General features: G+C 49.3%; 1 protein-coding gene across 7 annotated transcripts in view; it reads left to right on the forward strand.

Annotated features, from left to right (window-relative positions):
• The window catches only part of HDAC7 (histone deacetylase 7), a 243,150-nt gene that overhangs the window by 104,911 nt on the left and 112,119 nt on the right, over positions 1-26,120 (forward strand). For 5 of the 7 annotated variants that reach the window (XM_075121816.1, XM_075121815.1, XM_048834436.2 and 2 more), the window contains one exon: positions 3,830-3,892. The exons of 1 other annotated variant lie outside the window; for it this stretch is intronic. In XM_075121816.1, the coding sequence (XP_074977917.1) occupies positions 3,830-3,892 (63 nt within the window). Of the gene's footprint in view, positions 1-3,361; positions 3,893-26,120 lie in introns of those variants that run through there. One more of the 7 variants, XM_048834435.2, reaches the window with a different exon arrangement.

Consider the following 26,120-nt stretch of genomic DNA (forward strand, 5'->3'; position numbering starts at 1 on the left):
GGTGAGGTCTCAACAGACAGACTTTTTTCTATGTATCATATCGCTCCTGACATTTGAGCTGTCAGGTGGACTGTGGTGAATAGAGGAATAGGCAATGGATGAGCATCATTGAAATGCCACCAGCTTTAAAAAACTTCAGTAAAATTGCAATTCACAGTTCTTGTCTTTAAACTCAGCCTGTAACTCAGGTCCCCATGCTGAACTCTCTCTAGAAAGCATATCATTGCACTGTTTTATTGTGAGCAGGGCAGCGCAGGGAGGCAGGTTGGGAAAGAAGGTAAAAAGCTGAAAAACATTGCTGCAACAGGCTGTTTTCTTAAGTTCCTGCATCTAACCAACCTTACCCTGAAATTTTCTTCACCCCCTTGGCTCTGGGATTTATGACAAGCTGCAGTAACCTCAGACATGCAAGGACACGTGCACTCTGGTTAATAAGTTCCACATTACCGGTGGAAAAGAATGCTTCAGCCATGCACATGCTGGAAGTTTGTCAAACATCAGCAGGACAGACAACTGCATGTGCTAGTTTTAGGACTCAGTCCTTCTCCCATAGTAAATTCTCCACTGACTTCTCTGGGAGCAGGAACAGGATCAAGATTGGATTTTTTTAAAAAGATCTGCTCTAATCACAATGGTTCCTTCTGACTTTAGAATTACGAATGAGGCCCCTGATGAACAAAGTTGTTTGCTGCCCCATCCCTCCCATGGCATTTCTATCCTCTGTATTCATGCAGCAAGTACAGTATGGGCAGTGGCAGCAGAAACTTCCCCAGGGGGCAGGGGGCAATAGCAATAGCTCAGTGGTTTGGGCATTGGCCTGCTAAACTCAGGGTTGTGAGTTCAATCCTTGAGGGGGCCATTTAGGGATCTGGGGCAAAAATTGGTGATTAGTCTTGCTTTGAGCAGGGGGTTGGACTAGATGACCTCCTGAGGTCCCTTCCAACCCTGATATTCTATGAATACCCCCAGCCAATATGGCTCAGCCCTGACTGTGAGACATCTCTGTGGGTGAGAGCGGGGTCCTATCTTCATGCTCCCCTTCAGAACTTGGTCCCTCTATTCAGGCTGCCAACATATGAGCCAATTAGTGCCAACCATAATGGTGTTTTTCGTGCTGTGAACTCTGCTCCAAGATGTGGACTAAGTCCCAGGAACCTAGTGTCATACAGGGCATGGAACACCAGACCTTGTCTGTTTCATTATTTCCACTAAGAAATAATTGCTATGTGCAAAAAGTGTCATGTGAGTGATTTTCTTAACTCCCCTCTGGGTAAGTGTAAGAAACAAGCCTGAGATGATGCAGACTATATGTTACTTTTCTGATGAGGGGAGTCATATTTCCGATCGCCAGTCAGAGTCTCTTTAGTGGTCACATATGTTTATTAATTCAATAAGTTTAAAATGTATTACAACTGAAAACGGGGGAACCTCCAAACGTGGAGGTTTAGTTCAATAAGTGTCTGATTCTTCACATACAATGAGCCAAATGTCCTTTCAGTCATGTGACTTATTTTAGATTAAGGAAAACAACATCAGGAAAGAACAGTATGTGCATCTCCTTTGCTACAGATTGTGAATAAACTGTGGCTACTGACAAGCAGAGTTCCCAAGTATAAAGGTGCAGAGTGCACAGGAAACAGCCATGGTAGTTTGAAGTGATACAGACCACAGAAGTCTTCTCATACTATGTTTGGCCTTCTGCAGGTTCAACATTATGGTGATAGATGTTAGAAAAAAATCCTAACATAGTTTCTTTCAGCTTTTACTTCTGGAAGAAACCAGGATGGGCACAGAGGTAGCAAGATTGTGGAAGATATCAGAAATATTTGTCACCAGAAATGATTTTGAGTTAATTTCAGTTCATTTGATGTAATGCTTGGGATGTTTTCTTATTTTTTCCAGCACAGTTGGCCCATCCCTTGATACAGTCTGCCAACCCTACCTTGGCCCTACCTCCATCTCTGCTTGCCTGCATTGAAACACCCACTCTCCAAAACTTCTCCTTGAGTTGCCCCTTTGTCTCCCTCCCCTTCTTTCAGCTCTATGCTGGCTCTTATACTCCCCCACTTTGTCCATGCTTCTCCCTCTCCTTCAGATCCCTCCTGCAAAGCCTTTTAAGCATGATCACTGCAAAATCCATGCACCTCAGTGAGCATGGTGCATATGTGTGTGCACGTGCTGTGATGGCTGTGTCTGAGATAGTCTTTACAGCACAATGCCTGTCTTGTTAGGTTTCTGTTGCTCTAGACCACCAGTTGGCGCTCAGTAAATAATAATAGTTGAGAGAAGACACTGCAGGGGACCCTCTCACTGATGGGGAAGGAGAGACTTTGGGAACAGACAGTAGTGCCTTCTAATAGCTCTGCCCAGATTTCCCCAGCTCCTGCAGAGTGGCTCATTCTCTGCAGTGTCTGGGAGACAGGTTACTAATCTGCCAGCTTGCTCTCTGGCTGTAGTGATTCAGTTCTGCAAGTCTCCAGAGTTCAAAAGTTGTGAGTTGGGCCTCCAAAATTTCAAAATAAACATGTTGGGTTATTTTATTTGCCTTCTAGAGGTTGAACCTTTAGGGGCTCGTGTTTTCAAGCTTCGCTTGTGCAGTCATGACCAATATAAAGTTACTTCTCACACACACACACACACACACACAAAGCAGCAGGGGGCAGAGGCCAGGTAATCACCTAACTCCAGAAGCTGAGCTTTCAGAAAACAGCAACCACCGTGAGACTTGCCAGGCCTGGGAAGCACAGCTGCCTGCTCAGAGCTAGGTCCTGACCTCTGAGTGTCCCACTGGTCCCGTGGGACACCCTGCGCAACCAGGAGCTGAGCACTACCTCAATCCTGCTGTTGGGAGGGGCTCAAACTGGTGCCCCCTAAATGACACTTAGGGGTGGCTGCCACTGGACGAGGGCCAGAGTCGGGGCTCATCTCTGGTGCCTTTCGCCGGGGCACCAGAATGATTCTGGATGTGCCCCGGCCCCGCTGGGTGAGCGCCCCTCCGCAGCCCGCTCCCCGCAGATCCTTGGGGGATGTTGCACCAGAGCCGCGCCTGCCTTGCACAACGTGGATGCGGAGTACGAGCTCTCCCACGCGGGCGGGGGCCACCTCGGCTCAGCCCCCTCCACGGAGCCAGTGCGAGCTGCGGCGAGGGGGCTGCTGCGGAGCGAGCCCCCCCAGCCCCGGCCGGGCAGGTGGGAAGCTGGCCCGGCCTGGTCCGGTCCGGCCCGGCCCGAGCGTTCTCTGCGGATGCAGCTCGCTCGACTTCAATTGCAAACTTTCCTGGCTCGATTGCCATTGGCTGCGGCCCGGCCAATCACGAGCGCCCTTCGCAAACAATGCAACTTTTTTCCGTGCCCCGCTCGGAGCCCGGCTCCTGCGCTCAGGCTGTTTCGGGGCGAGCCCCTCCCGGAGCTGTCTCTGCGCCTGGCACGGGCTGGGGAGGCCGCCGCAGGTGTATCGGCCACGGAAAGCCCGGAGCGGAGCGGAGCCGGGGCGCGGGGCTCGGAGCGCACGGGGATGGGCGGCGCTCAGCTTCTCGCTGGTTCCTGAGCGCTGCCGCGGGCCGCCTGAGCGGCGGGGCTGAGATCATGGCACCGAGGGAAGCCCCTTCGCCCTGCCCCTCCTCCAGCTGAAGGAGCAGCCGGCAGGAAGCAGCTGCCTGGATGCGAGAGCGGCCGAGCCCGGCTCTGACGCCCACTGCCTTGGCTGGAGATGGCTGAGTTGCCCCTCTGCCCCCGCTGACCCCCGGCCTGGGCTCCGGCAGCAGGCTCCATGCCAGGGCTACATCAGATGCTCAACACCATTTACGAGTCGGATTCTGTTTTCTCCCCAGATGGAATTAAAGGAGGAGAAGCGAGTGTGAGCTTGGCCCAAGGAAGCGGCGCCTCCAGCCAGAGTAAGTGATCCCCGCCTGTCCCTCGGGCCGGGCCGGGTGCAGAGAACCCGTGGGGCACTAGCATGGGTCGGAGCTCGCTGCGCCAGCAGAGCAGGGGGGGCTGCGCCCAGGCTTGGGATACAGAGAAAAGGGAAATGAGAAAGGAGATTGAGCTATTTTTGCATCTCCCCACATGACTAGGCCCTGCGACATGCAATGGACTTAGTCAACCAGCCGCAGGGATTTCCTCTCCACGCCCCCTTTCCCCGCCCCGGCTTGAGAGGGAGGCCTTAGGCAGCTGAGCGGTGGGATTCCCTGGGTCCCATGTTCAGAGACGGGGTGGCTGGGTGTTCGTGGAAGTGGGGCAAGGTTTCTCTTCCCAAGAGCAGTCTGTCTGGTTGGGGTGTGTACCCTGCCATGACTCTCAGGGCTGCTGGTGTAATGGAGAGAGCCCAGTGCCTTAGATGGACAGTAGGCAAGTGATGGTTCCCCCTAGGGAAGATGAGTCCTACTTTGTCTGCACAGAGCAGGAGTTCTCGAAGCCAGGGCATCAGGAGGTCCCTTCACAGGTGGCTGTTGAGGGAGACGCAGGCATCAAGTCTCTGCAAAGCAAAACATTGTAGGGTAATTTGAGGAACCCAGTCTAAGGCAAGCAGGATGTTTAACCCATCTGGAAATGAAGGAACAGGTCTTGTGGAGATTAGTTAGCTCTGCGTATGTCCTCCAGAGTCCTAACATCATAGCCTGTCTTCCTCAGATGAAGTTGGTCAGTATCTGATGCAGGATACTGCAGAATCATCCAGTCCCATCCTGCATGATGCTAGTGTGAGTTTAAGTCTGGGGGTCTTGTTGTTCTGAGATACACAGTGTGCGGTGAGTGTCATGTCCACTCTCTGGTTCTGTGGTAGACTGTGCACTGCCATCTTGGTGTCAGATAAGTGCTGGGGATTGTGTGTGTGATGGCATCTCATGGTATTTAAAACAAGACTCTTATGCCATTAACAGGAGGGTGGTGTTTGTACCCCTGGCAGGAAACTGCATTGGACATAGATGTAAGGGAATGTCCAGGTTAAGGAGTATCCAAGTGAGCCCAGTGCATCTCTGTCACCCTCCTGGATATGCTGGACCTAGAGAGTGGATAACGCCAAGGCTTGTTTATGCAGGACACTCAGGAAAGTTAAGACAAAGTAAGCTTGGAATCAAGAGTGGATGTTAAAGATCTGCTCTAGGAATTATTTTGGGGAAGTTCTATGGCCTGGGTTATCCAGGAGGTGAGACTAGAGATCACAATGGGCCCTTCTGCCCTTAGAATCTATGAACCTATAAGCTGTGATGTTAATGTGAATTAACCCCCTGGCTAATGCTGCAGTGAACTAAGGCCACTTCTGAATGAGAACATCCACATAGGAATTAATGTGTTTTAACTTCACAGCTTTGGTTAATTCATTTTAACTTTCCTGAGTGTCCCCATGTAGCCAAGCCCTAAGGCAGTTCACTAACTACACAAATATTGCCAACCCAAGTATTCAAAAAACATGACTAAGGGCCCCCCCAAATCAAGAGTACCTTAAAAATCATTATTTTAAAAAATAATAAATTTGGGTCTCTTTATTAGCTGTCTGGGTTTTTTTTAGCCTCCAGGAATCATATTTTCAATATTTCGATAACAACCATGAGGGCTAGAAACTTACACTTTTTTTTTTTTAAATGAAAGCTGATATTCTCATGTAATTATTTGACTGCCGGAGCTGGAGCTTTAAGGAGAAACATGAGCTCACGAAAGCTTATGTTCAAATAGATTTGTTAGTCTCTAAGGTGCCACAAGTCCTCCTTTTCTTCATGAGCTATCATGCGACTCACAATAAAATTGCAAGAGTTGGCCACGCTGCAAAGTTGTATGTTACCTTCCTTGGACGTTTTGGCTGAGATGCCACTGTGATATTTTGTATAAAAAGGGACATGAGCAGTATATAGTACCTCAAAGCCTCCATAAGTGGCCATTTGTAGCCATGTTTGAGTCTTGTTGAGGTACCAGGCTGGGCCCATATGGGTGTTCGGAGCTGACTAGTGGGCAATATTGGTGGTACCCTTACCATAGGAGGTGTGTTTGGCTCTGTCTTGGGAACTGAAACGTCACTGTAGTGCCCTGGGCATCCAGACCTTGCTCTGCTTGACACTGTTGATGTTCCAGAAAAACTGAGCTTCCAGCACTTCCCACGTTAGCATGGCTTTAGTGTGTAGAAAGGGGGATTTGGATAGATACTCTGCCCAGCCCTGTAACTAGGCTATATTCAGGGACTTCTACAGAAGTGGTGATGCTGTGCCATCTGGGCGAGGTTTGGCTCAGGTGTGTGTGTGCTGGGCAAGAATAGGGGCCACTTTATTTAGAGATCTAAATCTGCCCAGTGTGCTTGGAGCAGAGGAAGGAAGGGACTAGAGCTTGCACTAGGCACCCCTGGGCATCAGTGTAATGTGTTACTGTTAAGAACTCTCACCTTAGCACATGCAGCATCTTCTCTGAGACCTGAAACCCCAATGACATGTGCTGAAGTCAGAGGCACTGGCTGCATGGGAAGGAAAGGGCATCATCCTAAGAGGGAGCAGTGCTTCTTCGGACCTCCCACCCAGTCACCAATCTGGGGATTTAGAAATATCTGAAATTAACATCACTGCATGTGTGCCCTTCTCTGAGTTTGGGAGAACCAGAGACATTGCCGGCCCAAGCACCTGGGGTATGTAGCAGCACTAGGCAACTGAACATACTATAGGTAGATTTCCTCTTGACCGACCTACTGTATAAAGGGTGCAGTGACTGCCCTTCAGGTGTGCTTTCCCTCTAGTCCCAGCTGTGTACTTTATTTCTGGGCCTGGGCAGGGAAGGGTGGGGCTCAAGTTCTGTGGAGATAAAAATGTGATGCTTATGACCAGATGTGTGCAGAGCTCTTCGGCCTGGAAACCACAGGCTTTCTTGGAAGATTTCCAGTACTTCCTGATTTGGGCTGAGCCACTCCTGGGATTTCAGCATTTCCTATTCAGCTGCCTGATGTGAGTAGGAAGCAAGAGAGTGAAAACAAAACAGCAGTCAGATAGTTTGCATGTCAGAAAAAGTTTGGGGCTTTGGTTTGAATCTGAGGAAAGGGGTCAGGGCAGTTTAGATCTTATCAGCAGAGATTTCTGACCTTGTTAATATCTCCTGTTGGTTAATATCTTACAAGCTTCAAATGTGTAAAGGGCACAAAGCCATTCCATGCAGCCACATATTCCTGGCTCTCTTATCCTGGGGTGGGGTGGGGGCCACGCATGTGCATGCGTGTGCACACTCTTTCCACTTGTTTCTTACACCAGCTTGTTGCATCTTGCCTGAATTTAGACTGGAAGCTCTCCAGGGCAGGGACTGTCTCTTATTGTGTGCTTGCACAGTGCCCAGCAGAGTGGAGTCCTGATCTGCTCTGGAGCCTTTCAGTGGTTCTAGAATACAGATACTACATAATAATATCCAAACTAGTATCCAGACCTAGACTTGGTCTGCACTACCAAACTATGTCAGTATAACTATGTCACTCAGGAGTCTGGGACTCAACACCCTGAGTGACACAGTTATACTGACCTAACCCCAAGTGTAGACAGTGTTTTATGTCAGTGACATAGCTGATGCCTTTTGGGGAGGTGGAGTACTTACGCTTGGTATGCTGCATAGGTAGCATCTTCACTAAGCCCTACAGCAGTGCAGTTGCAATGCTGTAAGTGTAGATAAGCCTTTAGTAATGAGCCTTCTCCGCTCAGATGAGTTTGTGGGTCTGGATTTGCATTTTGCTTTTTGGGAATTCAGATCAGTTTTGTTGCTAGAGCAGAGGCCTCAGTGCTTGGATTTTTGGCTCTCAATTGTATGTTTACATTTCAGAAGGCTTAAAATAAAACCCTAGATTTGTGTCTGATATGGGGAGCTTGGTCTTGTCTCTATCAAGGAGCTGAAGTTGTTCTAGTCAGAGCCATTTGGTGCTGGATGACTCGAGTCCGGTGCTTGTGGTAATGTCTGTGGGGATGTGAATGGCACTGCTAATCGCTTATTGGTTAGTTGGCATGAGTGAAAGGTGGTGTAATTTACACACATGGGGGTGGAGCACAAAGAGCGTCTCACAGGAGAATGTGATCACCATCCCCAAGAATTCACGCATCATGAGTCAGGCTCCAAAAATCATGAGATTTTTTAAAATACTGGAGCCTTTGGGGTGCATGCTCTCAAGCTTTTTCCTCTAGTCAGGAGGGATAGAAACACTTTTTTTTTTTTAAATGAAAGTTGAGATTCCCATGTAACCCCCTGAATCCAGCATGGTGCTTTAGGAGGAACTCCATAACCCATGAGTCTTATGAATAAAATCATCAGTTGGCAGCATTGCAGAGAGTGCAAGATAAAGCAGCTCCGTGCATCTTGTCAGTCTGGTTCCCTCCTGTCGGTTGCCTTCTCTGCTACACCCTCAGCCTCCCGCCACAGTGGAGTGTACATTCCATCAGCTTTCACTCACTCTGTCTCGTAACACACCACCATTTGTATCCCCTTTTCCTGCTGTGCAGGGGGAAGGGAATGTGTCTCCACTCTGATCCGGTGCAGATTGGGCCATGAGGTGAGACATGTTCAGCTTGGTGAGAGCTGGATTTTTGCCCAAACTCTGATGTGAGATGCTGTGCTGATGCTATCCCATCTCGGGGAGCAAGAGCCTGCTCTTGCAGTGGGGTCAGTCTTGGCCACTTAAGACTCTTGTCTCATTTCTAGCTCCTATGATTCCTTTCTGTGCTCCCCTACCTCCCTGATTCTCAGCATCCAGGGTCTGGAATTGTCCTCTTGTCCGAAGACTTGTTTTTCTGATCTGGTTTGTTACCCATTGCTCTTCCCAGCCTGGACAGGCTCCTCTGCCTCTGGCCATGTGTCTGATCTCTGCTCTGAGCTCTGCCACCCCATCACTGTGTAGCGTTCAGTCCACCACCAGCCACCGGGGATAAGAAGGGGAGCCAGCCAGTGCAGAATGGGTAGGTGAGTCACTCCTGTGAGCAGTTGTGTTCAGAGCACTTCCCAGGGCCTGTGTTTCATTATCTTGCTGTACTCCCTGAAGTCCTGAGCCAAGATGCCTCTTTTCCTGTCACAGGCCTTGTTTGCTGTGTGCATATTAACCCCATCTTTGCTGTATTTCTCATGCAGTTGGTTACCATGGGAAAGTGAGCAAAAGCTGAACGAGAATATCCTGGCCTGGTTGAGTCTGAAAAGCCTCATTACAGCTGGGTGGCCCTGCCTCAGAATGTGCAGCTGTCTTTGACTGAAGAATCAAAAGGGTTCAAAGCCAATATGTTACATCCAGTTCTGCATTTTCAGCTTTCCTCACAATGGGTTTGACTGGCCTCCCGTAGGGAAGGAGCACAGGGCAGCTCACTGCCCGTCTCACTTATAGACCCACCCAAAACAATAAAGAGGATCCAGAAGCTAAGCTGTTGGCTGCCAACTGTATATGACACATCCACAGCATTAGAGTGTGAAAGCCCTCTAAAACTACAGGACACAAGGTAAAAGTGGTGGTTCCATCCTGGTGCTGCTCTTGAGCTGCCATGACAGTAGCTGTGGGGGCGGGGATATTCTATGACCTGAATGCTGTTGGAATGGGGTGGAAAATGGGCAACAGCAATGAAAAAGTGCTGGCTGAATTTACTGCTAATAGGTAGGAGATCCAGTGGCAGCTGGGCCTGGAGTCTACTGAGTGCATCAGTTCTCTATAGCCTTCCTAGAGTGACAGTTTTTATGTGCGTTGTCTGGGGTAGTGGGGAGGGAAACCATCATGATGGTTCCTTGGGGACATGCAGCCCTCAGAGGAAGTGTCAGGGACTCCAGCTGGGGGCAGTGTCTGTGAATGTCTCCTGTGACTCTAATACTTGGATGAAAGAGCTTTGCATTTTGTGTTTAACTACAAACTTCTTTTCTGTTCAACCAAGTGCAGAGAAATGGGGTTAGGAACCTGCTTATTTAATAGTTATATAGTGGTAGCACCTAGAGACTAGCCAGTTTAGGACCCATTGTGCTACACACTGTATAAACCTATAGCAAACAATAATCCTTTCCTAGAAGAGCTTAAAGTGTAGGGCAGGTCTATGCTTAAAACGCTGCAGTGGGGTCACTGTAGTTCTTCAGTGAAGATGCTATCTACACTGATGGGAGAGTTTCTTCCATTGATATAGTTAATCCACTTTCTCACAAGGCTATGAAGTAGCTATGTCGATGGGAGAATTCTCTTGTCAGTTTAGTGCTGTTTACACCGGGGGTTAGGTCAGTTTAATGAGTTGCTCGGGGGCTGGATTTTTCGCCCTCCTGAGCGATGTAGTTATACTGACCTACTTTCCTAGTGTAGACCTGGTGTAAAAGACAAGACCTAGCAGGTGAGTGAGAAAAACAGTTCCTTCATGGGAATGCAGAGGCAGAAATGAGAGCCCAGGGAGGAGAGCAGAGTAGAGTCCCCTGGGGTAGGGGCTGGCTGCTGTGTCGCTGTTTCTGCCTTTAACTGGGAGCTCACACTGCTCTGGGGAATGGTATCCCAGACTTCCCAGCAGTGCCTTATCCAGCAGTTGCTAACCCCACAATGAAGGTGCATTGGGAACACGCGAGACTACTGTTTACTAAGCAGGACACAACCTCTGAGGTTCAACTTTAGCCATAACAAATGGAGCTGGTATGCTTGGGTGGCTCCCTGTTCCATTACTCATGTTATAAATAGTAGCTGGAACCCAGGTGGCAGGCTGTTAATTGGCCTTGGAAAATTCCTAAATGCATCTAGGAGAGTTGGTGCTGACCAAGAGCAAGTTAACCCTTGGCAGATTGGGTTTGGAGGCAGCATCTGCTCTGGCCTGTTCTGCTCTGGTGAGGCAGAAGTACCAGTAAATAAATCACTAAGAGGATGGAAGTGCAGTGCCATGTATTCCAGTCGTGCTGCCCCTGCTGTGCACTGCCCTCACTGCCCTCTCACACCAAGTCACAGTCCTGCAGATTCTTTCTCCCCAAATTCTCCTCCCCATGAGTGTTGGGATCCAACATCAGATGCTCCTAAGCAGCGTTATCACTGGAGGGCCTGGCCTGGTGCTAGTGTTTTTTTTCTTTTTTTCTTGCTAAGAACAACATCTTAAACGTTTAATCCTTTCTTTACAGGTTACCTAGACCACTTTCGATTAAGAAAACTGTAGAAAGTTAGTAACAGCCACAAGTTAACACCAAAAGGTGGCACTTGTCAATTTTCCATAGAGTCCTGCTTTGTGGTGTGTCTGAAATGCACTGCTCCGGATCTTCCAACACATGTTGCTGACATCAGTTGTGTCAGATTTTAGTCCACTGGTCCCTTTTCACCATATTTCTGTGTAAACTCTTCAACGTTCTTACAGAATTTTTTATGGTCCTTAGAGTATTCTTCAGCTAGGTCAGCCCGAAAGGGGTGCTCGGGCTGAGGGTCATTCACCAGTAATCCAGAGGGCATGGATTACTTGGTCAGTTTTGGTTGCTGGCTTCCAGTTTTCAGCACTAATTACTGGCAGACAAACCTGCCCCTTTTAATCGATGATAGGGTGATAGATCTAGTTGTTAGAAGGCAGGACTGATGCAACTGGACTATCAATGATGAAGCTTCACAACTTCTCCAGCTGGTTTCTGGTCTGTCCTTAATCCCCGCTTGTTAAGGGGATTAGGGAGGCTGGGCACCATCATTTAACTACAAGCACAATTATCTCTCTCTCCCTCCTTTGTCTGACTGTCTTGTCAACTAACTGTATCTCTCATGCTGCCTGTGGAGCATCTGGCACAGTGGGACACTCTAGATGCTACTGTAATGCAAATTCATATTAATAAAAGTGCTATCCAAGGGTCTCTTTTTCTTTTCCTGTATGTTGCTGTTATTATGGGTACCCCGGTAGTGTCTAGGACTTCCAGTGTTCTGGGTGCTGCACAGACATATACACTATAAAAGAGGTATGGCAATGATCTCACATGGTTCAGGATAAGTGCAAATCAGGCCCAGAGACTTTTGAGGGAGAGGGTGTAAATTCTAGGAGGAGATGAGGGAGCTGGGAAAGAAAGGGAGTGATTGATTGAATGGGTGGGGCCAGGGAGGTCACTGAGTGGGCATCATGCAGTTGGAAGTCTGTGTTTACAGTGTTTTAGAAAGGGTATAAATATCCAGGAGCCTGATGCCTCTCATAAGAGTAACTCCTATTGGATGAAGTCATGGGAGCTGTACATACCTGGAGAGGGGGAGTTGGGCATTTGCACTGGTTTCCAGATTTCAAGAGATTTTGTTATTTACTTCGGCAGAGAAGGTGAAGCTTAACACACCTCAGTATTTTGGGAGCACTGGGCTCCCAGCAAAAGCTGCCTTATTTGAGGAGCTAGTGTGACGTGGCTTTTAGTTTTCAAGCTTTTAGCCATCCAGCACTCATTGGGTGTGGCTATTCAGCACCACTGGTTTGCTCTGGCACTTCACAAACATGGTCCTAGCCCTGAAGAGCTTACAAACTGTGACCCCTATCCTGGCAGAATCCCAGTGGATCAGGTTGAAAGATCAGAGTAGAATAATCTCCTCATCCTAGTGGCCGACGTGGAAATGAGTTCTTAGAATCAGTGCTGGGTGGTGTGTGGTGCTGAATCTTCCAGCTGTGAGGAACCCCTGGCTGGCTCTGCTCTGCTTTGCTGGGTTAGTCATCTTTCTCTCTCTCTGACTAGAAGGGAACTTGGATGTGGAGTGTGTCCCCTAGTGGTGTTTCAAGGAGGGATATTTACACAGACCTGTCAACTAATTGGTTATTCTCAAGCGGTACCCCCATAATGACTGTTTCTGCCATTGGACCTTTCTTCTAGCTTTAATTGTCTTAAGCGGCCATTCAAAGGGACAATGAAAATAAGTTGCCTCATGGAGGGAGCTGTGGTAATGGATGTAGAGCAGGAGTACACACGATTGTTTGGAGAGGTCTCATGAGGCAGGAGGATGTTCAGTAAAGATGGACTCTTGGGCAGGTGTCACCAGGGGTTCTACAGCAGGGCAGGTTGTGGATGCTGTAGTGCCCTGGAGTCTGTTTGGGCACATTGCATTGCCCTGTTTCTGTTTTGACATCTCCGCTCAGGAATTGTAAAGGCAGGAGCTCTGTCCATTGCCCCACAAACTGGACAGAGTCAATGCTAACTAGGACCTAATGGGCTCCTTCTGAAGGTCTTGCAAGTTCTGAGCTGAGCAGAGTTTATTTTGGGTGAACCACAGTTGCATGGTGCAGTTCCTGCATTCTTCATGCTAGGGTGGAGCCAGTAAGAGGGCCAATCTTGGCTTGTAAAACTTGTCGTCAGATCCAGCTTTCTGCTGTGGCCTCCAGCTCTCCATGCAGGCTCCTTCTGCCTGAGGGATTGTTTGCTAAAACCATCTGAGTTACAATTTAAAACAAAACAATCCGTCCTCTCCCCTTCTGTGGAGGGGACAGGTGAGTAGCTTGTTGTCCTTTAACCTGACTCCCAGCTCTAGCCTTCCCCTGAGAAGCCATGTTCCCCAGCTACTGCGGCCTCTCATCAAAGTCCATCCAAACCAAACAGGACCTAATTTTTGCCCAGAAGTGCTGTCCTTTGGGGTGCAGTCGGGTCAGGTCTGTAATTTTGTGTCTTAGTGAAGGGGACATTTCTCAATGAGCCACCAGTAGCTTTAGGAACTGGCTCAGTGACCAATCTGAGTAGTAGTGGATTATTTACTACTGGGCCCAGATCTAGGTGATATGTCCACTCCAACCAACTCCTTTCCAAATTTTCTGGTTGCATATTATGTATAGGGTGAGATACTCATCCCTTTAACAACCATTGGCAAGGGAATTTCAGCTACATGCTGCTGCCATCATTCTCATGCAGTGCTCTCTGCTCTCTGATCCATCAAATTCCCTATTCCTGCCATCAGTGTGGAAGCTCCTCATATAGGGAGTGGGAGGGACAGACAGACCAAGCTGTCTGGATCAGGAACTCTTTTCTGTGTTCATACAGCATCTGGCACTGTGGGTCCCGATCCATGACAAGGGCTGCTAGCTGCTACTGTAATACAGATAATAAATAACTTAATCAGTTCTGTTTTTCTTCTGCCACTAAAGCCTGTTTTTGGCAGGCTGTCTAGAATTATGTGCATGTGTGTATAATTCCACATGGTTATGGAGTTATATCAGATAGAATCATAGAATCATAGAATATCAGGGTTGGAAGGGACCCCAGAAGGTCATCTAGTCCAACCCCCTGCTCGAAGAAGGACCAATTCCCAGTTAAATCATCCCAGCCAGGGCTTTGTCAAGCCTGACCTTAAAAACCTCTAAGGAAGGAGATTCTACCACCTCCCTAGGTAACGCATTCCAGTGTTTCACCACCCTCTTAGTGAAAAAGTTTTTCCTAATATCCAGTCTAAACCTCCCCCACTGCAACTTGAGACCATTACTCCTCGTTCTGTCATCTGCTACCATTGAGAACAGTCTAGAGCCATCTTCTTTGGAACCCCCTTTCAGGTAGTTGAAAGCAGCTATCAAATCCCCCCTCATTCTTCTCTTCTGCAGACTAAACAATCCCAGCTCCCTCAGCCTCTCCTCATAACTCATGTGTTCCAGTCCCCTAATCATTTTTGTTGCCCTTCGCTGGACTCTCTCCAATTTATCCACATCCTTCTTGTAGTGTGGGGCCCAAAACTGGACACAGTACTCCAGATGAGGCCTCACCAATGTCGAATAGAGGGGAACGATCACGTCCCTCGATCTGCTCGCTATGCCCCTACTTATACATCCCAAAATGCCATTGGCCTTTTTGGCAACAAGGGCACACTGCTGACTCATATCCAGCTTCTCGTCCACTGTCACCCCTAGGTCCTTTTCCGCAGAACTGCTGCCTAGCCATTCGGTCCCTAGTCTGTAGCTGTGCATTGGGTTCTTCCGTCCTAAGTGCAGGACCCTGCACTTATCCTTATTGAACCTCATCAGATTTCTTTTGGCCCAATCCTCCAATTTGTCTAGGTCCTTCTGTATCCTATCCCTCCCCTCCAGCGTATCTACCACTCCTCCCAGTTTAGTATCATCCGCAAATTTGCTGAGAGTGCAATCCACACCATCCTCCAGATCATTTATGAAGATATTGAACAAAACCGGCCCCAGGACCGACCCTTGGGGCACTCCACTTGATACCGGCTGCCAACTAGACATGGAGCCATTGATCACTACCCCTTGAGCCCGACAATCTAGCCAGCTTTCTACCCACCTTATAGTGCATTCTTCCAGCCCATACTTCCTTAACTTGCTGACAAGAATACTGTGGGAGACCATGTCAAAAGCTTTGCTAAAGTCAAGAAACAATACATCCACTGCTTTCCCTTCATCCACAGAACCAGTAATCTCATCATAAAAGGCGATTAGATTAGTCAGGCATGACCTTCCCTTGGTGAATCCATGCTGGCTGTTCCTGATCACTTTCCTCTCATGCAAGTGCTTCAGGATTGATTCTTTGAGGACCTGCTCCATGATTTTTCCAGGGACTGAGGTGAGGCTGACTGGCCTGTAGTTCCCAGGATCCTCCTTCTTCCCTTTTTTAAAGATTGGCACTACATTAGCCTTTTTCCAGTCATCCGGGACTTCCCTGGTTCGCCACGAGTTTTCAAAGATAATGGCCAATGGCTCTGCAATCACAGCCGCCAATTCCTTCAGCACTCTCGGATGCAACTCGTCCGGCCCCATGGACTTGTGCACGTCCAGCTTTTCTAAATAGTCCCTAACCACCTCTATCTCCACAGAGGGCTGGCCATCTCTTCCCCATTTTGTGATGCCCAGCGCAGCAGTCTGGGAGCTGACCTTGTTAGTGAAAACAGAGGCAAAAAAAGCATTGAGTACATTAGCTTTTTCCACATCCTCTGTCACTAGGTTGCCTCCCTCATTCAGTAAGGGGCCCACACATTCCTTGGCTTTCTTCTTGTTGCCAACATACCTGAAGAAACCCTTCTTGTTACTCTTGACATCTCTGGCTAGCTGCAGCTCCAGGTGCGATTTGGCCCTCCTGATATCATTCCTACATGCCCGAGCAATATTTTTATACTCTTCCCTGGTCATATGTCCAACCTTCCACTTCTTGTAAGCTTCTTTTTTATGTTTAAGATCCGCTAGGATTTCACCATTAAGCCAAGCTGGTCGCCTGCCATATTTACTATTCTTTCGACTCATTGGGATGGTTTGTCCCTGTAACCTCAACAGGGATTCCTTGAAATACAGCCAGCTCTCCTGGACTCCTTTCCCCTTCAAGATGTGTCCACTCATGTGCTTAGTGCACACATGACAAAGGTGTGTGCAGGTGGCAGTGTCTGTGTACTTGTGTTTGTTATTCACTGCTTCTTTTAATACCTCAGGAAGTGAGTGAAATAAAGAGAGATCCAGTCTTGGTATGTACTTTCAGTCCCTCTCTGGCCCCCTGCCCCTCCTCTTCCCTGAGTCCTTGGCCCCTGCTTCTTGTCTTCCCCACAAGGCCTTGCCCCCTGACCTGGCCGAAAGCTGGAGCCGGGCCATGTAAGAGCTGCCCAGGGAACCCAGGCCATTGTGGGGAACCCCAGACCCTCCGTCTGCCCTGGGCGGGGGGCTGGGGTGCCCGAGAGCAGCCCCTGGCCTGTGTCCCTGCCCCCAGGCATGCCACCCAGGGATTAGGGTCTTATGGTGATGGGGGGGTTAATGCCCACCTCAGCCTCCCCCACCACTGGGAAGCAGCTGGCACCACCCCAAGCCTTGGGTAGGCACCGCAGGGAATTCAGGACGAATGTTCCCAGGGTCATTCAGCCGGGGACCGGGACTTGAAATGTACATTTTGGGACTGTCCCTCCCAATTTGCTAGGGTGGTCACTCTAGCTTAAGCACTCTGGTGGATGGGAGCTGAAGTGGTGGCTTATGGGCAGAATAACTGAGGGGAGGCCAGGACTGTGGCTAGCAGGTAGATCCCCTCACCCCCAAACTGGAAACAGTTTTTTTTTTTGCTTATGTGCTCTCCCCTGTGTCTGAGCTCCCCAAAACATCAACCATAGGCAGTGTGGGATTCACTCCCCCCACTATCTCTCTGCTATAAGTCTCAGCTCTGCTCACCTCCTGCAATGAGCAGTCAGTGCCGCCTCCCTCCCCAGCTCACAGGCCTCCCTGCTCCCCCACCCCTCACCTTTTTCACTCCCAGGGTGCCTCTTTCCTCCACGGTCACAACCCCTTCCCTGCGGCCTCCTGGCAACCTCAGGTTGGCCAGCCCCTCCCCCTCTGCCTTGGCTCCCCCGGGGGCTGGGGTGGGGTTTGGTGCTGGTGCTGCCCCTGCACTTGCACCTTTGGTTCTGGAACGGCAGTCGGGAGCTCCCAGCTAGCTCTGCCCTTTTCGGGGGGAAGAGTCCTCTGAGGGGCTAGAGGCTGCCAGCCCAAGGTGTCCTTAGCTGTCCCTCCCAAGACTTCACTGTGGGGCTGCTGCACCGAAGGCGCTATGGACCTGACTTTCTCTGAGCTGGGGAACAAAGAGCTTGCTGGCAAGAGGCTAACGCTGTGGGCTTGTCCTGCTGCAGCCAGCTTCTTGTAGTTAAAGATGCTGTTAGAGTAAATGCCTGTATGTTCCCTCTCTCCCTCTGTCCAGATAGGGGCCCCCTTCCCCCACACCCATGTGATATTCTTCCTCTCTTTCCTCCCCCCATGCTTCCCTCCCACCCCATCTTTGGGAATTTTCTCTTCTCTTCCTCCCTCCCTCCCTCTTTGGAGGAATATCCCTCATTTCCTTACACGGGACAGCAGGAGCCCAAGTCTGCAGGCTCAGTGGTGGCAGGGAGGCTGGGGTGCTGGGGCAGAGCAAGGTGACTGAAGAGTGGCTACTTGACAGCTGGCAGCTCAGTGGCTTCTGCCCAGAGCCAGAAAGGCTGTGGGTTGGGTCCCTTGGAAACTCATGGGATGAGTTGGGGGTTGGAAGGAAGGGCCCTGGGGCTGGATCAAGCCTGCAGGTCCTGTGTTCGGTATCCTGCTCTGGGCACGGCCAGCCCCTTCCTGTCATGAGTGCATGTTGTGGTACTGCATTGAAGAGCTACAGTTTCCCTGCCCCGGCCCCCACCCATTCCCCCCTTCACCTCCTGCTGCTTTTGTCCATTGTGCTGTGGGAGAAAAGGGTTTGCTAGAAGGGTGCTGTGTGTGTCTAATGCAGTAATGGAGAGTCTCTCGTTGGTGGGACTATCCGCTGTGCCCTTCACTGATTGCTCCTGTGCCTGGAATCCAGTGCTGGATCTTTCCCTGAAATCAACCAGGGTCAGGCCTGTTCTACACTTAACATTTAGGTCGACATAGCTATGGCACTCAGGGGTGTGAAAAATCCTGGCATGTCCAGGTGTAGACACAGCTAGGTAGATGAAAGAATGCTTTTGTTGACCTAGCTTTGTTGGGCAGGTGTTGTTTCTGCAGTGATGGAAAATCTTCCATCGCTGTAGGTTGTGTCTAGGCTGGGTGGTTACGTTGGCATAGCTACAGCACTGTAGCTGTGCTGCTTTCGTTCCTGTAGTGCAGACGTGGCCTCAGATCCAGGCCCGTGGTTCCCTCCTATAGGAAGGACTGGTCCTACAGTGACAGGCTGTCACAGCGCATCCCAAACCCAGTCCCTGCAATGCTTCTGTGTCAAAGAAGCACACACAATGGCAACAGCTCCACCTAAGTGCCTAAGCCTATCCATGGCTTTTAGTGAGGTTACAGATGTGTCACATACAGCTTCCTCCTTATGTCCTGTTATGTCATTCTGTCCCACCAGCCAAATGTGCCTGAAATAGCTGCCAATCCTGGCAGGTTTTGTTTCATAGACTGCTTCTATTCTTAGCTCACTGGTTAGTTGAGCAAGCCATGTTGCCCAATAGTCATGCATTCAAGACTGTAGGGAGAAAAGATAGTGAATTATGCCCCATACAAAATTTTTGCTTAAATTTCATAGCAATTCTAAATTGAAATATGTGCATATCCCTACCCAGCAATCTCAAACTTGCAAACATTGTGCTCCTTCAGCTAGGGAGCCGCAAACACACAAGTGTGAAATAAGAGCCTTGGAGGTTGGCGTGTAGCCTCAGCCAGACACAGATAAAAATGACCCAAGAGGATATGACACTCTTTGCTGAATGGTCTGTCACTTCTGAGCCAGCTTCTGCTATCAGATGTGGTCGTGCTGCTGGATCGACTGGATGTATGCATGGCATGATGCGAGCCATAATGGATGTAGGGGATGAAAGACAGGTTCCCAGTAGTGGGACCGGGTGCATGTTATTCAGTGTAGGATTTTGCAGCAAGGCTCAGGATGTTTGCCTCGTTAGTGATATCTGTCACTTACTGGAAGTTTATTCCTGGATGGTTAGCATTTGTGACTTCTCTTCTCTGGCATGGCTTGTACAGAACCATAGAATATCAGGGTTGGAAGGGACCTCAGGAGGTTATCTAGTCCAACCCCCTGCTCAAAGCAGGACCAATCCCCAACTAAATCATCCCAGCCAGGGCTTTGTCAAGCCTGACCTTAAAAACTTCTAAGGAAGGAGATTCCACCACCTCCCTAGGTAACACATTCCAGTGCTTCACCACCCTCCTAGTGAAAAAGTTTTTCCTAATATCCAACCTAAACCTCCCCCACTGCAACTAGAGAGTATTACTCCTTGTTCTGTCATCTGCTACCACTGAGAACAGTCCAGATCTATCCTCTTTGGAACCCCCTTTCAGGTAGTTGAAAGCAGCTATCAAATCCCCCCTCATTCTTCTCTTCCGCAGACTAAACAATCCCAGTTCCCTCAGCCTCTCCTTATAAGTCACGTGTTCCAGTCCCCTAATCATTTTTGTTGCCCTCCACTGGACTCTCTCCAATTTATCCACATCTTTCTTGTAGTGTGGGGCCCAAAACTGGACACAGTACTCCAGATGAGGCCTCACCAATGTCGAATAGAGGGGAACGATCACGTCCCTCAATCTGCTGGCAATGTCCCTACTTATACAGCCCAAAATGCCATTAGCCTTCTTGGCAAGAAGGGCACACTGTTGATTTATATCCAGCTTCTCATCCACTGTAACCCCTAGGTCCTTTTCTGCAGAACTGCTGCCGAGCCATTCGGTCCCTAGTCTGTAGCGGTGCCTGGGATTCTTCCGTCCTAAGTGCAGGACTCTGCACTTGTCCTTGTTGAACCTCATCAGATTTCTTTTGGCCCAATCCTCTAATTTGTCTAGATCCCTCTGTATCCTATCCCTACCCTCCAGCATATCTACCACTCCTCCCAGTTTAGTGTCATCTGCAAACTTGCTGAGGGTGCAGTCCACGCCATCCTCCAGACCATTAATGAAGATACCCCAGAGGACTAGTCACAACTGACCTGGTTGAAAGTACTCCTATGGGATGTGATGTATGCAAGGAGGCATTCTGTGCACAGGAGACTAAATTAAGGTGCAGGGATAGAAGTCATGTTTGTGAGCCATAATAACTTCTGACACAGGAAGTTTGAAATCCACGTCCCATTGGGTTCGTGCAGATGATCTGTGCTAACTGATGGCGCTGAACGCAGGACCATTGATGAACCACTGCTGGTTCAGAGTGATCCATATCTTTCCTTGGAGGTCTGACTCTGGCTCTGAGGCGGTGATGAGGACGTTGGAGAAGGATGCCTGCCAGGAGAGATTGGAGCCAATCTGCTTTGCTAACAGTTGATTAACGTGTTTCACACAAATGAGTTGTAAAATCTGTTCTTTGGGGCTCCTCTGGCATTGTTGCTGTACTATGGACCAGATTTTTCAAGAGCTCAGCAACTGTGAATGGGCTCTTTTGAAAATCTAACCACTTATTTTGGTGCCTAAATGCGAATTGAGCTCTTCTGAAAATGTGGTCCTAACTGGTTTATCAGGTAGATCCACAATAGAGGTTTTTGCTGTAAACTCAGAGGTACAAAACCTCTCTCTAAGGGTATGTCTTCACTAGCAATGTTAAAGCAGTGCCACACTGTCTACACTGTCACTTTATAACACTGAAACTTGCAGTGCTCAGGGGTGTGTTTTTTCACACCCCTGAGCAAGAAAGTTTACCCCGCTGTAAAGTGGCAGTGTAGACAAGGCCTAAGTGTTCCCTTGTGGCTGGGGAGATGGATCCCACGGACTGTGCTTCTTAAGGGTCTGGAGTATTTGATAAGATCAGAAGTGAGTCCAGCCACCACAGCAGGATTCAAATGCACAGTTTACTGCAGTTGAAATTCTTTCACTGGATGCTTGAGAGTTTGGAGGCTGTCAGAGATCAAAGCCACCACACAGCAGTGTCAAAGGTCATCTGTCAAAGGTAATCTTTGAAGGCGTTCCCTGCCTATTTCCTCCCAAATGCCTTGGGCTCTATTTCTCAATACAGAACTGCTTCTTCTGGAGTCTTGTATATGCTCCGTGGCAAGTGGGAAGGGATAAAAGGGGCTTTCTTTCCAGTGCAGCACCACAGAGCAGGGAGGCAGAGTGCAGTTCTGAAGGGGCTGTGGGAAGAGGCTCCGTTGTTCAAACTTCTTTTAACACATTTCCTTCCAGTAACAAAAGTGCAAACTGGCTGGAGTGAACTCCACTCCCTCTTTCAGTCTGTTACAATACTGGGGTTACAGTAGGGACTGTTACATACTGGGGTTACAGTTGTGACTTCTGTACACACACTCTGGCCTGTTCTGTTTGTAGGTGGAAAGCTCTTTTTTTTTTTCCTCCCCCCTAAAGGTGGAATCCACACCAGAGGGGCTTTTCAGTGGATGGCGAGTTGTTTTCTATCTTGGAGCTAGCATTTGTGTGAAACCCTTATATGATAAATGTATTTCTTTAATCTTATTTGTATTTCTGTAGCACCGAGAGTGTCACAACTGAGATCGGAGCCCCATTATGCTAGGCACTGCACAGACCCATGCTAGGAGACAGTCACTTTATAGTCAGGTCAGGTTTCCTGGGAAGTTGTTTCCTGGTGAGAGGCTTAGTGTTTCTATTGCACAGGTTTTTTTCAGGGTGTGTGAAAATGGGAGCTGTGAAAAATGCTTTTGGCAAATTCCCAAGTGGATTTTAGGTGTCATCGCCAATGCAGACTAGCAGCATTGAAAGGCTTGCTGAGGTTCACTAGCCTTTTCCAGTGAGCGGGGGCCCAGTTCTGTGTGATTCTGAGGCCATTTGACTGCTTTGGCATGCAATGTTGGGGCTTGCTGGTTTCCGTGCAGATCCTGGGGGAGCTCTGAGGTGCTGATTTAGCTGTGCTTTGAGTCTTAGGTGTTCATTACTCAAAGTCAGAGGTGAAGCCTTTCCTTGGGGTGGGCAGCCCTCTTGCATCCCTAGCTCCCAGAGTGCAAATTGGGATGCTCTGCTGTACCAAGTCAGGGGGAGAAGAGGCTATTTATCTCTCTGTCACTACTCTCTCCTAGTGCCAGTCTTCCGTCTACCCTCTAGCTCTTATCTCACCATCTCTCCCCCACTCCCCACCAACTCCCCTGCCCCTCCTTCCTTCACCAATTAACTCCCGTTCCTCTCTGCACTCAACCCTGCCAACCTCACCCATCCTCCCAGCTCAAACATATCAGGTCTCCTGAGCTCCCTACAACCCAACCTGCAGCTACTGAGAAATACCACCCCTCCCACACATCCTTCTCCTTCCTCTTCCTACCTGACCACTCTGCAGCTCAAAACCACCTCCTTCAGCACTGCCCCGTCTCCCCTGACACACATAGGCTCAGAATCACCACAGCTGTCAACCACCCAAGGTCAGAAAACCAACCACCCGCTCAGAAGCCTTCCCTGCTTACCTGACACCCACCGCTGCCTGGCTCTTTTTTCTTCTCCTCCCCCTCCCCTTTAAAAATCCACAAAACATGCAAGCAGCAAAGAACTCCCCCACCTATGCAATGTGAATGCAGATCAGGACTACGTGCAGTGATCCAAAATATTCCTTGCTCTGGGCCTTTTCCCAGGAGCATAGCCTGTATTTCCCTAAGAAGGGGGCCCAGAGTTCTCCCCCTCTGTAAACTGCCCTGCACCCTGCCCTGACCGCTCACCCTGCCATTCCCCCACACCCAGTCCTGTGCTCTCATGCTGCCTCCCACAGCAGCTTCCAGTTCTCCCTGCCCTGCACCCAGCTCTGAGCTCTTCCCACACATTGCCCTGCACCCTCTCTGCCCCACACTCTTCCCCCGCATGTTGCTCCGCCACCCAGCTTCGAGTTCGCTCAGCCCCATGCTCTTCCCCCAATGTTGCCCCATGCTCTCCCTACCCCATGATCTTCCCGCTCCACACCCAAACCTAGAATCATAGAATCATAGAATATCAGGGTTGGAAGGGACCTCAGGAGGTCATCTAGTTCAACCCCCTGCTCAAAAGCAGGACCAATCCCCAAAACCTGAGCTCTTCCCCCCACATTGTCCCGCCGCCCAGCTCCGAGCTCACCCCACACCCAGCCCTGTGCTCTTTCCCCCCTACTCCCCACTTTGCCCTGCAGCCAGTTCCACACTCTTCCCATCTCACACTTAGCCTTTCTCTTACCCAGAGAAGTGGTCAGGCTGAAGAGCACCATCCCCACCAGGGGCCCGGCAGTTTTGGGAGTTTTATACCCCACCCTCCTCCCGCATCTTCACTTCCCCAGGAAGCACCAAAGCCTGGATCCAATCCTCCCACCCTCCCAGGTTTCCCTGTTCCACTTGTTTGCAGGGGTCTGGGGTGCCCCTGTTTTGCTTGGTCTCCAGCAGTCTTGGGGTGTCCGGTGCCCCTGACTTATCTGTGGAGGGTCTAGGGGTGCCCAGTGCCTGTGGGTGCTGGAGGGACTGCAAAAGTGTGGAGGCCAAGCAGGCACACAGGGTAGTGGTGCTACTGGTGTTTGGGTCGGCGGCTCCTTTGTCATGCCTGCAGGGAAGGGCTCCGCCCTTAGGCCCCCCAGATCTGGTCAGGGACCAAGGGGATCAGCATCAGAGCAGCTGTACCAATTGCTGCATAACTGCAGAACCCTTCTCCCTGACAGTGACCCATTACCACTCTGCTTTTGCATTGCTGTGCTGTGCATCATCTGAGTGACTTCCTCTGGGCAGAAATGCTGGGCTATATTCTGATCTCAGTCACACAGTGTAAATCTGGAATAACTCCATTAACTTGAATAGAGTTACTCCAGATTTCTGTGTAAGTGAGAGCAGAATTTGATCCATTCTTCTGAAGTACCTTGTACACCTAAGACATTCTATAAATATGAAATAATAATAAATGGATGGAAGGCTTCAAGGCTAAGACAACTGAGAGGCTAGTAGAACAGTAGTCAGGTAATTTAGCCTACCTGTCACTGAGCCTTCTGCGTCCACTCTTCTGGGGGCAAGTAGCGGAATCTCCCAAACTCCACCCACTTGTGGCACAAAATGAGAAGTCTACAGTAAATTGTGTAGATCTGTAACCTCTCCCGCCCCCGCACCCACTCACCGGCCCTCTCGTTTCTTATAGAGAGCAGAGCAATAGCTAAGAATTTTGACATTTAAATGATCATCACTGGATGTCTGAATTAATACCTCACTGAGATGAATGGGGCCGTTCATCCCTCAGAGCTATTGGTCCAGGCTCCTAGCAGATTAGACAGCTCTGCATTGGTTATACTCTGCTCACGATTTATTCACAGCCATAAGTGCAGAGACTGCATGAAAAACCAAGACTCTGGAGAAGAATCTAATGGCTGGGCGATGCACAGGCACACTGTGCCACCGTGTACTGCCCAGTCCCAGCCCTCCTGCCAACTCTGTACCATATGTTCACCGCCCAATGAGCAAGCAGGAACGGCTGCACTTGGGCTTCACGGTGGATAGGAACAAGAAGCTGGCTTGCGTGTGATCAATTTGAAAGCAAACTAATTATAACCCATAGCAATTTCCTTTTGTTCAGAGAATAACTACACAGAGCTTGTCAGTCCTCTGGTACCATCTCCAGAGCTTTCAGTGGGAACAGCAGGGTCTTATATGGCCAATTAAAGCTCTTGCCTACTTCAGTGCAGGGGGTCATAGAGATATCCACAGATTATCTCAGACTGTTTAACGATGGTACAGATTTTGGTAATTAAGTTTCCTTCACACTTGTGTATCCTTAAATTACTACTTGGAGCCAAGAATAGAAGCCAGGTGTCCTGGTTGCCTCTACCCTACCATAACCACTAGATCATACTCTATTTACTGAGACCAAACGGGGTTTGCCAGGGGAGCCTCCTGCCCCATCAGAGGCACTAATATATGTCCTTTGTGCAGCTTCCCGCTTGTGGGAAAATGCCAGCTCTCATTCAGTCAAGTTCAGCATGTTGGAATGAGCAGACTCAGGGGACCCGTGTTGCACACGAGCAGGAATGGATTCTGGAGATGAGGGGATGGCTTTCTGCCCCTCACCCATATTTGATTGTGGCGCTGTGACTGGCAGGATCATGCTGGTGACTGGATACAGGCTTGTCATGCAGGAAGCTTAGAAACCTTTCCCCAGAGGAATTAGATTGTAGCATGGGATCAGGTGCAGGGGCTCTTGCTGATTCATGCAGGATACTTTGTTACCATGATTCTGTACACAGGCTTTTGTGGCCCTCCAGAGGGGGGTGAATAGTAATGACTGAAATGGCACATGTGTTTCTACTGTGGACTTGGCTTCATTGCAGTGTTAGCTCAAGGAATAACTTGAGTTTTGCCCCTAACCAAACTCCCGTCCACACACAATCTCTAGCTGGTGTAAAGTGGTGCTTTAAGCTTGAGCCAACTTCTTATTAGGGGAGGGTGGGTTGAAAGTCAAGTGCTGCTGATGCTCCAGCTAGGAATGCAGTGAAGATGCAGCAGCTCATAGACTTTAGTGTCAGAAGGGATCATCATGATCATCTAGTCTGACCTCCTGCACGTTTCAGGCCACAGAACCTCACGCACCCACTCCTGTAACAGACCCCTAATCTCTGGTTGAGTTACTGAAGTCTCAAATAATAATTTAAAGACTTCAAGTTACAGAGAATTCACCATTTATGCTAATTTAAACGTACAAATGACATGTGCCCCATTCTTCAGAGGAATGTGAAAACCCCCCCATTGTCTCTGACAATCTGACCCGAGGGAAAATTCCTTCCTGACCCCAAATATGGCGATCAGTTAGGTGTGGGCAAGACAGGGTACAACAATTCATCACCTGCTAATTCTATCACTCTGCAGCGAATCTGATCACTTGTGTGACTCCAGTACTGTTTCCATGTGTA

The sequence above is a fragment of the Caretta caretta genome, chromosome 20 (genome assembly GCF_965140235.1).
Source record: "Caretta caretta isolate rCarCar2 chromosome 20, rCarCar1.hap1, whole genome shotgun sequence".
NCBI lineage: Eukaryota > Metazoa > Chordata > Testudines > Cheloniidae > Caretta > Caretta caretta.